This window comes from Ranitomeya variabilis, chromosome 2 (genome assembly GCF_051348905.1).
Source record: "Ranitomeya variabilis isolate aRanVar5 chromosome 2, aRanVar5.hap1, whole genome shotgun sequence".
In the NCBI taxonomy this organism is placed as follows: Eukaryota; Metazoa; Chordata; class Amphibia; order Anura; family Dendrobatidae; genus Ranitomeya; species Ranitomeya variabilis.
The window spans coordinates 173,420,760-173,436,600 of record NC_135233.1 but is presented as its reverse complement, the minus strand read 5'-3'; the positions used below and the strand labels follow the sequence as shown (position 1 = coordinate 173,436,600).

Below are 15,841 nucleotides of genomic sequence, written 5' to 3'. Positions count from 1 at the left end.
CATTTTGGAAACTAGACCTCCCAAGGAACTAATCTAGATGTGTGGTGAGCACTTTGAACCCCCAAGTGCTTCACAGAAGTTTATAATGCAGAGCCATGAAAATAAAAAATAATTTTTCTTTTCTCAAAAATGAATTTTTAGCCCACAATTTTTTATTTTCCCAAGGGTAACAGGAGAAATTGGACCCCAAAAGTTGTTGTCCAGTTTCTCCTGAGTACGCTGATACCCCATATGTGGGGGTAAACCACTGTTTTGGCACATGTCGGGGTTCGGAAGGGAAGTAGTGACGTTTTGAAATGCAGACTTTGATGGAATGCTCTGCGGGCGTCAGGTTGCATTTGCAGAGCCCCTGATGTGCCTAAACAGTAGGAACTCCCCACAAGTGACCCCATTTTGGAAACTAGACCCCCAAGGGAACTTATCTAGATGTGTGGTGAGCACTTTGAACCCCCAAGTGCTTCACAGAAGTTTATAACGCAGAGCCGTGAAAATAATAAATGTGTTTCCTTTCCTGAAAAATATTTTTTTAGCCCAGAATTTTTTAATTTTCCCAAGGGTAACAGGAGAAATTTGACCCTAAAAGTTGTTGACCAGTTTCTCCTGAGTATGCTGGTTCCCCATATGTGGGGGTAAACCACTGTTTGGGCGCATGTCAGGGCTCGGAAGGGAAGTAGTGACGTTTGAAATGCAGACTTTGATGGAATGGTCTGCGGGCGTCACGTTGCATTTGCAGAGCCCCTGATGTGCCTAAACAGTAGAAACCACCCACAAGTGACTGCATTTTGGAAACTAAACCCCCCAAGGAACTTATCTAGATGTGTGGTGAGCACTCTCAACCCCCAAGTGCTTCACAGAAGTTTATAACGCAGAGCCATGAAAATAAAAAATAATTGTTCTTTCCTCAAAAATTATGTTTTAGCAAGTAATTTTTTATTTTTGCAAGGGTAACAGGGGAAATTGGACCCCAACAGTTGTTGCCCAGTTTGTCCTGAGTACGCTGGTACCCCATATGTGGGGGTAAACCACTGTTTGGGCGCATGTCGGGGCTTGGAAGGGAGGGAGCACCATTTGACTTTTTGAACGCAAGATTGGCTGGAATCAATGGTGGTGCCATGTTGCGTTTGGAGACCCCTGATGTGCCCAAACAGTGGAAACCCCTCAATTCTAACTTCAACACTAACCCCAACACACCCCTAACCCTAATCCCAACTGTAGCCATAACCCTAATCACAACCCTAACCCCAACACACCCCTAACCACAACCCTAACCCCAACACACCCGTAACCCTAATCCCAACCCTAACCCTAATACTAACCCTAATCCCAACCCTAACCCTAATCCCAACCCTAACCACAACTGTAACCCCAACACACTCCTAACCCTATCCGTAACCCTAACCACAAACCTAATCTTAACCCTATTTCCAACCCTAGCCCTAATTCCAACCCTAACTCTAATTCCAACCCTAACCCTAAGGCTATGTGCCCACGTTGCGGATTTGTGTGAGATTTTTCCGCACGATTTTTGAAAAATCTGCAGGTAAAAGGCACTGCGTTTTACCTGCAGATTTACAGCGGATTTCCAGTGTTTTTTTGCGCGGATTTCACCTGCGGATTCCTATTGAGGAACAGGTGTAAAACACTGCGGAATCCGCACAAAGAATTGACATGCTGCGGAAAATACAACGCAGCGTTTCCGCACAGAATTTTCCGCACCATGGGCACAGCGGATTTGGTTTTCCATAGGTGTACATGGTACTGTAAACCTAATGGAAAACTGCTACGAATTTGCAGTAGCCAATCCGCTGCGGATCCGCAGCCAATCCGCTGCGGATCCGTGGCCAATCCGCTGCGGATCCACAGCCAAATCCGCACTGTGTGCACATGCCCTACCCCTAACCCTACCCCTAACCCTAACCCTAACCCTAACCCTACCCCTAGTTCTAACCCTAGTTCTAACCCTAACCCTAGTGAAAAAAGAAAAAAAAATATTTTCTTTTTTTTTATTATTGTCCCTACCTATGGGGGTGATAAAGGGGGGGGTCATTTACAATTTTTTTTATTTTGATCACTGTGATAGGTTTTATCATAGTGATCAAACTATACCTGGAACGAATCTGCCGGCCGGCAGATTCGGCGGGCGCACTGCGCATGCGCCCGCCATTTTGGAGGATGGCGGCGCCCATGAAGATGGATGGACACCGGGAGCCTCGGTAAGTATAAGGGGGTGGAGATCGGGGCACGGGGGGCGTCGGAGCACGGGGGGGTGGCATAGGAGCACGGGGGGAGCGGACAGGAGGACGGGGGAGCGGAGCACAAGACAGAGGGGAGCGGACCACAGATCGGAGGCTTGGGGGGGCGATCGGTGTGGTGTGGGGGGGTCACATCAGTGTTTCCAGCCATGGCCGATGATATTGCAGCATCGGCCATGGCTGGATTGTAATATTTCACCAGTTTTTTAGGTGAAATATTACAATTCGCTCTGATTGGCAGTTTCACTTTCAACAGCCAATCAGAGCGATCGTAGCCACGGGGGGTGAAGCCACCCCCCCTGGGCTGAAGTACCACTCCCCCTGTCCCTGCAGATCGGGTGAAATTGGAGTTAACTCTTTCACCCGCTCTGCAGGGACGCGATCATTCCATGACGCCACATAGGCGTCATGGGTCGGATTGGCACCGACTTTCATGACGCCTACGTGGCGTCAAAGGTCGGGAAGGGGTTAATCATATGGGTACTACTGCCAATCTCTGAAAGTGGCATTTAAAGGGAATCTGTCACCCCAAAATTTGCCTATAAGCTAAGGCCACCAGCATCAGGGGCTTATCTACAGCATTCTGTAATGCTGTAGATAAGCCCCTGATGTAACCTGAAAGAGAAGAAAAACAAGTTAGATTATACTCACCCAGGGGCGGTCCGGGTCCGGCGCCTCCCAACTTCATACGATGACGTGCTCTTCTTTTCTTCCTGCTGCAGCTCCTGCGTAGACTTACTTTATATGTCCTGTTGAGGGTAGAGCAAAGTACTGCAGTGCGCAGCCGCCGGGAAAGGTCAGAGAGGCCCAGCACCTGCGCACTGCAGTACTCTACGCTGCCCTCAACAGGGCAAATCAGTACACTTGCGCAGTAGCCGCGGCAAGCAGCAAAGAAGAGGATGTCATCATATGAAGATGGGAGGCGCTGGACCAGGACCGCGACACCCGTCGGACCGGACCGCCCCGATACCGCCCCTGGGTGAGTATAATCTAACTTGTTTTTCTTCTCTTTCAGGTTACATCGGGGGCTTATCTACAGCATTACAGAATGCAGTAGATAAGGCCCTGATGCCGTTGGCCTTAGCTTATAGGAGAATTTTGGGGTAACAGATTCCCTTTAAATGGCTGCGATCTGTGTGACCTTCATTTGGGAGCTCTCCCCCCATCAGCCAAAGATATGATAACATGATGTGTTACTATGGGATGTGAGGATCCACTAAAGTACACCATTGTCACCATCTTTGTACTCCCATGATGCACAGCCTATGAAGGGTGTTCAAAGGAGAATGTTATATTTACCATACATTGTTCAAGTCACCTAGGGGAACTAAATAACATGTAAAAAAAAAATGTAAAACTGTAAAAAAAAAACAAAAAAAAAATAAAAGTTTACCCACCTTTCCCAAACAATAATGAAAAATAAATAAAAAAGGAAACATATTTACATATATGCGTAAAAGTTCAATCTATGAAACTTAAGTACAGGGTGGGCCATTTATATGGATACACCTGAATAAAATGGGAATGGTTGGTGATATGAACTTACTGTTTGTGGCACATTAGTATATGGGAGGGGGAAAACTTTTCAAGATGGGTGGTGACCATGGCGGCCATTTTGACATTGGTCATTTTGGATCCAACTTTATTTTTTCCAATGGGAAGAGGGTCACGTGACACATCAAATTATTGAGAATTTCCCAAGAAAAACAATGGTGTGCTTGGTTTTAACGTAACTTTATTATTTCATGAGTTATTTACAAGTTTATGACCACTTATAAAATGTGTTCAAAGTGCTGCACCTTTGTGTTGGATTGTCAATGCAACCCTCTTCTCCCACTCTTGATACACTGATAGCAACACCGCATAAGAAATGCTAGCACAGCTTCCAGTATCCGTTGTTTCAGATGCTGCATATCTCGTATCTTCACAGCATAGACAATTGCCTTCAGATGACCCCAAAGATAAAAGTCTAAGGGGATCAGATCGGGAAACTTTGGTGGCTATTCAACTGGCCCACAACAACCAATCCTCTTTCCAGGAAACTGTTCATGTAGGAATGCTCAGATCTGACACCCAAGATGGTGCACCATCACATTATGGATGTCAGGTCCGAGCTTTTGTACATGAACAGTTTCCTGGAAAGTGGATTGGTCGTCATGAGCCAGTTGAATGGCCACCATGGTCTCCCGATCTGACCCCCTTAGACTTTTATCTTTGGAGTCATCTGAAGGCAATGCTGTGAAGATACGAGATGTGCAGCATCTGAAACAACGGATACTGGAAGCCTGTGCTAGCATTTCTTCTGCGGTGTTGCTATCAGTGTGTCAACATAATGGGCAGCACTTTGAACACATTTTATAAGTGGTCATAAACTTGTAAATAACTCATGAAAGAATAAAGATATGTTAAAACCAAGCACACCATTGTTTTTCTTGTGAAATTCTCAATTAGTTTGATGTGTCACATGAGTGGAGGACAGAAGAGCCTCTTAAAGAAGAAGTTACAGGTCTCTGAGAGCCAGAAATCTTGCATGTTTTAGCTGACCAAATACTTAATTTAAACCATATTTTGCAAAATATATCTTGCCAAATCAGACAAGGCAATTTTCTGGATTTGTTTTCTCATTTTGACTCTCACAGTTGTGGTCTACCTTTGATGTCAATTACAGGCCTCTCTCATCTTTTTAAGTGAGAGAACTTGCACAATTGGTTGCTGACTAAATACTTTTTTTCCCCTGTGTATATTTTTTTTTGTAAATGTGGGTATGACTATTAATGAATTTCTAGGTACACAGTGATGTTAAGGCACGGGCCAAAATGTTGCCCTGGGGTCTATAGCCTTCTAGTTACTTGCCAGGTGTTCCTGTTGTTATGTAGCTTCTAAACTCACCCCAGTCAGTCCTGATTGCTTTGCTCTGCTTCGCATGGAAAACTACCTTGGAGATCTGGCTGATTGTTTTTTGTAGCATAATTTGAGGTTTTATTGCCGATATCCTTTTTTATCCGTTTATCCATATGTTGATCAATTTTGTTGCTATACGGTACATTCTGGATCTTTTAGGTCCTTATATTGTTCTTATAGTATACGCACGCAATCTCAATCTTTTTGTGCAAATTTTCATTACTTGCATTAATTATTTTTATTTATATCTAGGGACATGTGTCAATGTGTGCATTCAGTATCCTGGTTTATATGTATGCATAGTTGCAGTTCTATCGATATTTTTTTTACATGCCTTTGCATATATGTATTTGTGTATTCAGATTCTGGTCATATTGTTTTGTAGATATACCAGATCTCCGATGCTTGCTCTCATTTTATGGTGCATTCATTGTATTATGTGCACTATGTGCCAGAGGTATCTCCTTTGGACGCATGCGCACTATTATTGATTTAATGGATATGTTACCTGTGCCTACATTGTGTTATTATGCGCATGCTCCAATATATCATATTGAATATATGTCACAATGGATTTATGGACATGTGCTTTATTTCTTTACTACGCATGCCTGCACATGTCCCCTTCAGCTGGTGCTCATTCACAGGTGCTGGGTAGTGACAACAATACTCATTAGAGAAGCCAGGTCTCGCAGAGCGCAGCAGGAGCCAATGACGCTGATGGGAGTTGTTGTCAGTACCCGGCGCCTGTGAATAGCCGTCATTTTACTGCTATTCACAGTCGCAGGAGACATCGGGGAACGTGGACTACATTGGAGCCTCGTGGGAATATTTGAGTAATAAATTGGTGAACAAAGAACTGTCTATTGTTTTCATTTCTGTCTTTTTATGTTTTTCAGTTATCCTATTCTGGACTACTTCGAATTCGTTGGATTGCAGTGAACCTGCATGGGATTATTTTTTCAATAGTATTTTTTTCTGTGTGTGTGATCTTTTTTATTACTGAGTTAGTAATGTGGATGTCTAATAGACACCTCTCCATTACTATCCCCAGTAGTTCATGACATCAACCCCAATACTATTACCCCGATTGCCACGGCACCATGGCAAACAGGAAGAGCCAAGCAAAGTGCCAGAATTGAAGTATGAACACAATCACAACATCATGCTGCTAGCTTTAGGGCTGTGCACATGTCCGATTTTTCTTTTTTTCCTTGGACCGAGTGGTCAGAGAAAAAAAATTGCTGCATGCATGATTTGCCTCTGAGAATCAGATGGCACTCGCTCATTCATTTCTATGGGTCCATGAAAAAAATCAGACCACACTCACGTGACATCCAACTATGATCTGATTTACCCTTCGCCATGACAGCACCCACTGGAGAGATAGGGATCCGCCCCAAGGAACAGGAAACCTACAGAGACATAAAAGGGGGCGGTCCCCCTCTCCTCCTCAGTTTAGGTTTCCTGTTCCCAGGGGACAGGATCTCTGAAGACTACAGAAATCATACCTGGGCTAGGAGCATCCGCCTGTGCGGTTTCTGCGCGAACGGCAGGGGATGCAGTCCAGATGCAGCGTCGGGGGAGATTCCGTTAGACGGCTCCCCCCTCGTCTGGCCGGCATGTGGGATGGCTGAGTCCGGGAGAGATGACGCCGATTCCACAGGAGCAGCGCTGCAGAGGTGCGGCTTGAAACAGGCTCCAGACGCGGACCACCAGGTAAAAGGGTCCGGGATCTGCGGCACAGCTGCAGCGGCAGCCGGTACACCGCTCCATAGCGCAGGCCGGGATAATGGCGGCCGCACATGCGTGGAGCGGTGTAAGAATCCCCAGAATGACCCGGAAGTAGAGGAGCACTTCCGGGTCACTCACACAGCGGTGGAGCGAAAAGCGCGGTTTCGCGCATGCGCAGTGCACCGCTGCAGAGTAAAAAAAAAAAAAAAAAAAAAGTTTACTGACCGGATCTTGGCCTATAAAAAGGGGGAAGTTGCAAACGCACAGGCGATGCAACATGTCGTCCCCAGGCAAGACTGTGGACCCAGCAGGTGAGCCAGCCAGCAGAAGGTCCTCAGATGCCAGCCACAGGAGTGAGACCAAGGATTCAAGATCCAGAAAGTCGCAGCCTCCTATTTCGGTACCGTACAGCTTCACTGGGTGAGTGTGATTTCCCCTCTGCCTATAAAGCTGACACCCTTTTCCACAAATGTCTTCTTCTCCCAGGCCAAAAAGAGACAGAAATCTAAGCACAAGCAATGTGCGTTATGTGACGAGCCTCTCCCAGATTCCCACCCCAAAAAACTCTGCAATCAGTGTATGGCGGAAACAATGCAGAGTCCATCTATGTCGGTCACAGATATACGGGCCATAATTAGAGAGGAATTACAGGCCATCTCACAAGCCAGTACCCCCCCTAAAAAATCCGGGAAAGAAAAGGCTATATCCAGCTCTGAGTCCGAGGAGGAAGGCGTTATCCACTCAGACTCCTCGCAGGCGTCATCCTCTTCCTCAACACATTCCGACATTGAGGGTCGAGCTTGTTTTCCTCTTGATGGGGTGGACAACCTAGTAAAGTCCATCAGGAATACTATAGGTTGTGAGGATACAAAAGACGACCAAACTGCACAAGACATCATGTTTGCAGGGTTGGCGGAGAGGAAGAGAAGAGCATTCCCAGTAATTCCTGCGGTTAAGGCTCTGATAAAGAGGGAGTGGGAGAAACAGGACCAGAGAGGTTTCCTCCCGTCAGCCTCCAAAAGGAAGTACCCCTTTAATGATGAGGAGTTAATTTCATGGACTAAAATCCCTAAGGTGGACGCTGCAGTCGCCTCCACCTCAAAACAGTCAGCCCTACCAGTCGAGGATGCGGGCCTACTTTCTGATCCTCTAGATCGGAAGGCAGAATCGTCACTGAAACGATCATGGGAGGCTTCCACGGGCATATTTAAGCCATCAATTGCCAGCACGTGCACAGCTAGATCCATGCTTGTGTGGATTGATCAGCTGGATCAACAAATCGAACAGGGGGTCTCCAGACAAAAATTGCGGGATGCGATACCACTAATTAGAGGTGCAGCAGCATTCATGGCCGATGCTTCAGCTGACTCCCTTCGCCTCGCAGCAAGGTCAGCCGGTCTAATTAATAATGCCAGACGTGCGTTATGGATGAAGAGCTGGAAGGGGGATACGCAGTCAAAGGCTAAGATCTGCGCTATTCCGTGTGAGGGTGAGTTTTTGTTTGGGAAAGCATTAGACGAGATCCTCAAAAAAGCAAAAGAGAGGAAAAAAGCCTTCCCTGACCCCTCAATTCCTTTCTATAGGAAGACCTTTAGGAAGAGGCCGTTCGGGAAAAGAACACAAAATGAAAGATCGTCACGATGGGCCACAAGAGAGGGAAAACAGGGTGGCACTATGTTCAAAGGCCCCCCCTTCCGTAGAGACAACAAATTCTGAAACACCAGACACCCCAGTAGGGGGCAGGTTAAAATTTTTCTTTCCCCAATGGCGAAAAATCACGTCAAGTTCCTGGGTGCTAAATATTATTAAGGAAGGAATGAAAATAGAATTCCTCCAAATTCCCCATGATTCCTTTATTTTAACAGCCCTTTCCTCACCAGTGCAACAGAAGGCCCTTGAACTGGAAATTAGAAGTCTTATAGTTAAAAATGTTTTAGTTAGGGTGCCAAAGGGACAAGAGGGTAAAGGGTTCTACTCTCCGTTATTTTTAATCCCTAAACCCGATGGTTCATTTCGAACAATTATAAATCTTAAAAAACTCAATACGTTTATTAAAAATTATACGTTTAAAATGGAGTCTATTAGATCGGCCATTAAGCTCCTTTTTCCAAATTGTAGAATGGGCGGCATTGATTTAAAAGATGCCTACTACCATCTCCCTATCCATAGTAGGTATCAAAAATACTTAAGAGTGGCAGTAACTCTTGAGGGGGAGATTCATCATTTCCAGTATACAGCCATGCCCTTCGGTCTCTCCACGGCACCCAGGATCTTCACGAAGGTAATGTTAGAAGTAATGGCCTACCTTCGCCAGAGAGACACATTAATCATTCCCTACTTAGATGATTTTTTAGTTGTAGGAAACTCATCCCTTCAGTGTGCGGAACGATTAGCTGACACTGTCTCGTCCTTAGAAAGCCTGGGCTGGATCGTCAACTATAAAAAATCCAGACTCACCCCACTTTCTCTTCAGACATTTTTGGGATTTAGTCTAGATTCCATAAAGCAAAAATGTCTACTTCCCCAAGAAAAAATATCTCTTATAGAGGGTAAAGTTGTGGCGGCCATTCACAAACCTCAAATGTCCCTGAGAGCAGGAATGTCCTTGCTAGGATCCCTCTCCTCCTGTACTCCAGCCGTTCAGTGGGCACAACTTCATACCCGAACATTACAACATCAGATACTTCGGGAACAGAGAAAATTTCTGGGGCACCTTGAATCGAAAATAGCTTTATCCGAGAAAGTCTTATCCTCCTTAGAATGGTGGCTAAATAAAGACAACCTAGCGGGGGGTGTCCCTTGGGTAATATCACCATCCCACACGATAACTACGGACGCTAGTCCCCACGGGTGGGGCGCACACATGGGAGATAGATTCTGCCAGGGAACCTGGGATAAGAATGAGGATTTATATTCATCAAACCTAAAAGAATTGAATGCGGTAAACTATGCACTGCGTCAATTTCTCCCACAGCTACGAGGAAGCCACGTCCGAATCTGTTCAGACAACACTACGACAGTGGCGTATTTAAACAAACAAGGCGGCACAAGATCAGACGCTCTAATGTCTTCCGCAAACAGTACCTTAATCCTGGCCGAAAAGCATCTGTTGTCCCTCTCGGCAGTCCACATCAAAGGAGAGGACAATCAACAAGCGGACTTCCTAAGTCGACACACTCTTCATCAAGGAGAATGGTGTCTCAATCCTCACATTTTCCACAAGATAACATTGTTATGGGGCAAACCCCAAATAGACCTGTTCGCTACAAAACAAAACAAACAAGTCCAGAAATTCGCATCTCGGTCCCGTGCAGATCACCCGGACATTCTAGATGCTCTTCAAACACCCTGGCAATTCAAGCTGGCGTATGCTTTCCCTCCGATAATTCTGCTTCCACAAGTAATACGGAAAATCAGGGAAGAGCAGGCCAGAATAATACTAATAGCGCCATTCTGGCCCAAGAGACCATGGTTCTCGTGCCTGCGGTCGATGTCGGTGACGGATCCTTGGGTCCTTCCCTCAATCCCAAACCTTCTCTCCCAGGGACCTTTCTTCCACCCTCAGGTGGACAGCCTCCACCTGACGGCCTGGAATTTGAAAGGCAGATATTAAATTCCAGGGGGTTTTCAAAAGGCCTAATTGATACACTCCTGCTTAGCAGGAAACCATCTACAACAAAAATTTACACCAAAGTATGGAAGAAGTTTCTTCAGTTCCATACTAGTTCAAACCCCTCTGAAGTCCCAATAAAATCTATACTAGAATTTCTACAGAAAGGGAAAGAGTTAGGTCTGTCAGTTAACACACTAAAGGTCCAGGTGTCCGCTCTGGGTGCCCTCTATGGCCATAATATTGCTGGTAATAAATGGGTATCCCGCTTCATCACGGCCTGTGAACGAGTTACTCCTGTCCACATACCTAGAGTAGCTCCGTGGGATCTAAATCTAGTCTTAGACTCTCTAACAGAATCCCCATTTGAGCCTATAGACACAGCATCTTTAAAACACTTGTCGTTAAAAACAGCCTTCTTAGTAGCCTTAACATCGGCTAGAAGAGTCAGCGACATTCAGGCCTTGTCGATAGATCAACCTTACCTTCTCACATTTCATGACAGACTAATCTTAAAACCGGACCCCCTATACCTTCCTAAGGTAGCAGGGAGGTTCCACAGGTCACAGGAGATACATCTTCCTACTTTCTTTAAAGATCCCTCTACTCCTGAAGAACAAAAATTCCATACTCTAGACGTCAGGAGAGTAGTTTTGCAATATATTGAGAAAACTAGTAGTTGGAGGCAGAGTAGGGCTCTGTTCATATCCTTCCAGGGCAAAAAGAAAGGATATGGAGTCACAAGAGCAACATTATCCAGGTGGATAAGAGACGCTATCCGGTTGGCCTATTCCATGAAAAACGAAGAACCTCCGGAGGGCATCAAAGCACATTCCACCAGAGCCATGGCTTCTTCCTGGGCCGAAAGAGGGAACGTGCCAATCGAAGATATATGTAAGGCTGCAACTTGGTTGGCTCCTTCCACTTTCTATAATCACTACAGGCTCGACCTGTCTTCTGACTCTGACCTACACTTTGGCAGGACTATCCTCAGCACGGTGGTCCCCCCCTAGGTGTTGGTCTCTGGAAATCTCTCCAGTGGGTGCTGTCATGGCGAAGGGTAAATAGCCGGATTACTTACGGTAATGCTCTTTTAATGAGTCCATGACAGCACCCAGTCACATCCCTCCCTAATAAAAGCCAATGTAATTACTTCTATGAAGTTTATATTCTGATGATACATTGTGATGATTGACTAACACTGGCGGTCCTCCGGGTACTCTGAAATTAAACTGAGGAGGAGAGGGGGACCGCCCCCTTTTATGTCTCTGTAGGTTTCCTGTTCCTTGGGGCGGATCCCTATCTCTCCAGTGGGTGCTGTCATGGACTCATTAAAAGAGCATTACCGTAAGTAATCCGGCTATTTTCATGGACTGATACAAAAGAGAAGTTGGAGAAACTTATTTTTTTCTTTCCTTCTATAAGAAAATCGGATCCCACTCTTTGGTCAAACTTTGATCAGAGTGTGATGAAAGCATGATAAGCATAATTGGACCAATTTTCTCAGATATAGAAAAAACCACCTTGTAACCCTAGCCATATATTGAGCCAAGCAGGGCTCTCTTTTATCCATTGTGTATGAATGAGCATGAAACTGTACAATCTATGGACATGAATACATATATGTTTTAGATACTTGCCTGGATCTTTTTCAATTTGATGCTTAAGTCTTGTGTTCATATTGTCAAGTCTTTTTGTGCTACAAAATATAACAAAGAAACAAACAATAAATACTCATGTTACTAAGTTTATACTATGTAAGTAAAATAAAAAATTATTAACCCCTTTACCACCTTAGATGTATAGGTACGTCTAAGGTTGGCTCCCCCTGTTTGCTGTGGGCCCACAACTTCAAATCACCCTCCATTTGCTCCATTCATAATAAAAAAAACACATATTTGGCATCACCGCATTCAGAATCGCCTGATCTATCAATATATAAAAAGAAGTAAACGGCGTAACAAGAAAAAGAAATCAAAACGCCAGAATTAAGCTTGTTTAGTTGCCACAACATTGAATTAAAATGCAATAACGGGGGGATCAGAAGATCGTATCTACACCAAAATTGTATTAATAAAAAATAAGCTCGGCATTCAAAGAATAAGCCCTCACTCAGCCCCAGATCATGAAAAATGGAGACGCTAATGACCTGGAGAATCATAATGACAGGTCAAGTTTAGCATTTAGTGAACACGGTAAAAAAGAAAAAAAACAATTGTGGAATTGCACTTTTTTGCAGTTTCGCTGAACTTTGAATTTTTATTCCTGTTTTCCAATACACTATATGGCAAAACCAATGGAGTCGTTCAAAAGTACAACTCGTCCTGCAAAAAACAAGCTGGGAAGAAGGGGACCAAACAACAGAAACCCAGAAACGGAAACCTTCCAAGGTGGTGAAGGGGTTAAAGGGAACCTGACAGCTGTCACACATTTATAAACTATATGGCTGTTTCTGTCTTTTAAAGCAGATTCTAGGCAACCCTATTATGTAACGATAGTTTAACTTTAGAGTGTGTAGTGATACTCATCTTTTCAAACTTCTTTTGCCACATATCCAAAGGATCTTATCTAGTCAAAAAGCGGGCACCACTGGTGGATCAGTCCTCCCAGTCTGCTAATTGCATGCCATCTGATACATGAATGATATCCCTGATACAGTCTTACTTCCTCCTCCTAGAACTGTGCACTCTTTGGCTATGTGCACACGTAGGAAATGTGGTGCAGAATTTTCTGCACTAAATCTGCATCTGCAGATTTGAAGAAGTTTCTGTGCAGTTTCTATGCAGTTTCTGCGCAGATTCTATGCAGTTTCTGTGCAGTTTCTATGCAGATTCTGCGCAGATTCTATGCAGATTCTATGCAGTTTCTGCGCAGATTCTATGCAGTTTCTGTGCAGTTTCTGTGCAGTTTCTATGCAGTTTCTGTGCAGTTTCTATGCAGTTTCTGTGCAGTTTCTGTGCAGTACAATGTAAATCAATGTGAAAAAAAAAAAGCTGTGCACATGGTGCAGAAAAATCTGCAGCAGAAACGCTGCAGAACTGCACAAAAGAAGCGACGTGCACTTCTTTGAAATCTGCAGCGTTTCTGCGCAGATTTTTCTGCACCATGTGCACAGCTTTTTTTTCCCATTGATTTACATTGTACTGTAAATCACAGTGCAGTTCTGCAGCGTTTCTGCAGCAGAAAAATCTGCTGCAGATCTGCACCAATTCTGCACTAAATCTGCATCGTGTGGGATCGCACAGTGGAACTTTACCTGCATGCCAGAGGCTTGAGGTCACATTTTACATACAGTACCTGAAGTCATAGGGTTCATAAACAGGTGTAGAATGCAAAGTTCTGGGAAGAGAGAGAGTGAGACTGAATCAGGGATCAGAGTAACATCTCAGTGAGCGCTCTATTGACAGCCGTTGTGGACTGGTCTACCTATTGTGAATACCTTTTTTGACTAGTCAAAGTCCTTTGTATATATGGTGAAAAAAAATGAAAGCGTGAGTATCACATGAAACGCGCTAGGGATTTGTAGGGCATTGTGGCAGTGACATAGGCAGACACAGTACATGTAAAGAAAGTGTGGGGCTTTACAACAAAGACTTGCCCAGCTAGACACTAACTAACATACCATACCACTGACTCATGCTACAAGGGATGTATGCCGGCTTGGCTTTCCAGCATCTTGGCATTTAGCACATTTTACAGCTGTACATTTCCTCCTCAGGAACACATCATGTCAGTCCGGAGGCTATGACACACTGAAGCTTTTACTTCAGCCTTTTCTGTGTCAGTAATAAGACAACCTCTCTCAGCTGAGCTGGCTAAGCCTCAGCAAAACTTGTACTGGAGCGGGAGTGAGAGTGATGAGTCACACTACTAATTCCTCCTCATCACTCCAATCAAATGGGGCTTGGAACTATCATAAATTACACAACTCAGCACCTAAGCTGCTGAACCAACTAGTACTACCAGGCTTTTAATATCTCACCCAGCTTAACTTTCTGGGAGAGATATACACTACGTCCAGTATGTTCCCTGTCAGCCCCATACATATCCCCCCTTCTTCTACAGACCAGAGATCTGGGCATTTTAGGACATCATACAATTAATTCTTGACAATGCGTCTGCAATCCACTGTGATTTCCCTGGTCTATGTTATATGGAGAAATTAAAGCGATAATACTTCAAAGATTCTAGTGCCCACTTAAAGCTAAGCATTAGCGCTCTACGATGGCATCCCTTTTTCCACCGGAGTCAATTTCCTGCTCAAATATAGTACTGGGTTTTCTTCTCTATTTATAGTTTCAGGCAAGTCCGCTCCCAACCCTGTGTCCGAGGCATCTGTCTGAACCAAGAATTCTTTTTAAAATCTGGTGTAATTAACACAGGTTGCTAACACAGCGCTGACTTAAGGCACTGAAAGGCTTGTTCCGCTTTGGGAGACCATGACACCATTATGGATTTCCCTCCTGTCAGGTCAATCAATGGTGCTGTCTTTGAGGCAAAATTTGGAACGAACCTCCAAAAAAAGCCGGTGATCCCTTAAAAAACCTGTATTTGTTTCTTAGTTAATGGCCTAGGTCAACTCTGTATGGCCTCAACTTTATTAATTTAAAGTTTGATCAAGCCCCTGCCAATAACAAACTCCAGGTATTGGCCTGCTGTAGCCCTAAAACATATTTTTCTGGATTTATTGTGAGACCTGCCCCACTGATCGCATCTTGCATGGCTTGCACTATACACAAATGGCATCCCCAGGTTGCAATAGATAATCACATCATCTAGGTAAGCTGCTGCATAACTACTATGTGGCATAAAAATTAAATCCCTCAATCTCTGAAAGGTTGCAGGTGCTCCATGTAGACGAAACTGCATGCTCTTGTAATGTTACTGTTCTAGGGTAGAAAAAGCCATTTTTTCTTTTGCCCTCTTTTTTAATGGAATTTGCCAATAATCCTTGGTAAGTTCCAGAGCCGTTCTGTATCTGGCATTAACCAGTTTGTCAATTAATTCATCTACCCTGAGCATGGAATATGCATCAAATTAAGAGATTTTGTTTAACTTTCGAAAGTCATTACAAAACTTCCAGGTCCCTTTTAGTTTGGGAATCAACACCACTGGGCTAGACATTCAATTTGGGACTCAATCACTCCCAGCTGCAACATATGTTTGACTTCAGTAGAGATTGCTTCTCGGCGTGCCTCTGGTAGGGTGAAAGCTTTACTTTCTTACCTGGTTCGGTAACTATATCATGTTTTATTAGATGGGTATTCCCAGGAAGGTAAGAGAACTTCGTTTTGTTCCTCTGGAAGAATTGTTGCGATTCCTGTCATTGGGCCGTCAAAAGGGT

The 15,841-nt window shown here is 44.4% G+C and overlaps 2 protein-coding genes across 3 annotated transcripts in view; one reads left to right on the top strand and one right to left on the bottom strand.

Moving 5' to 3' along the window:
* The window catches only part of LOC143804781 (pecanex-like protein 2), a 1,087,275-nt gene that overhangs the window by 263,896 nt on the left and 807,538 nt on the right, over positions 1 to 15,841 (bottom strand). For both annotated transcript variants that reach the window (XM_077283212.1, XM_077283213.1), the window contains one exon: positions 12,138 to 12,196. In XM_077283212.1, coding sequence (XP_077139327.1) covers positions 12,138 to 12,196 — 59 coding nt within the window. The remainder of the gene's footprint in view (positions 1 to 12,137; positions 12,197 to 15,841) is intronic.
* On the top strand, positions 7,165 to 8,603 carry LOC143804779 (uncharacterized). The gene is made up of 2 exons (XM_077283210.1): positions 7,165 to 7,287; positions 7,374 to 8,603. The coding sequence occupies exons 1-2, from the start codon at positions 7,165 to 7,167 to the stop codon at positions 8,601 to 8,603; spliced, it is 1,353 nt and encodes a 450-aa protein (XP_077139325.1).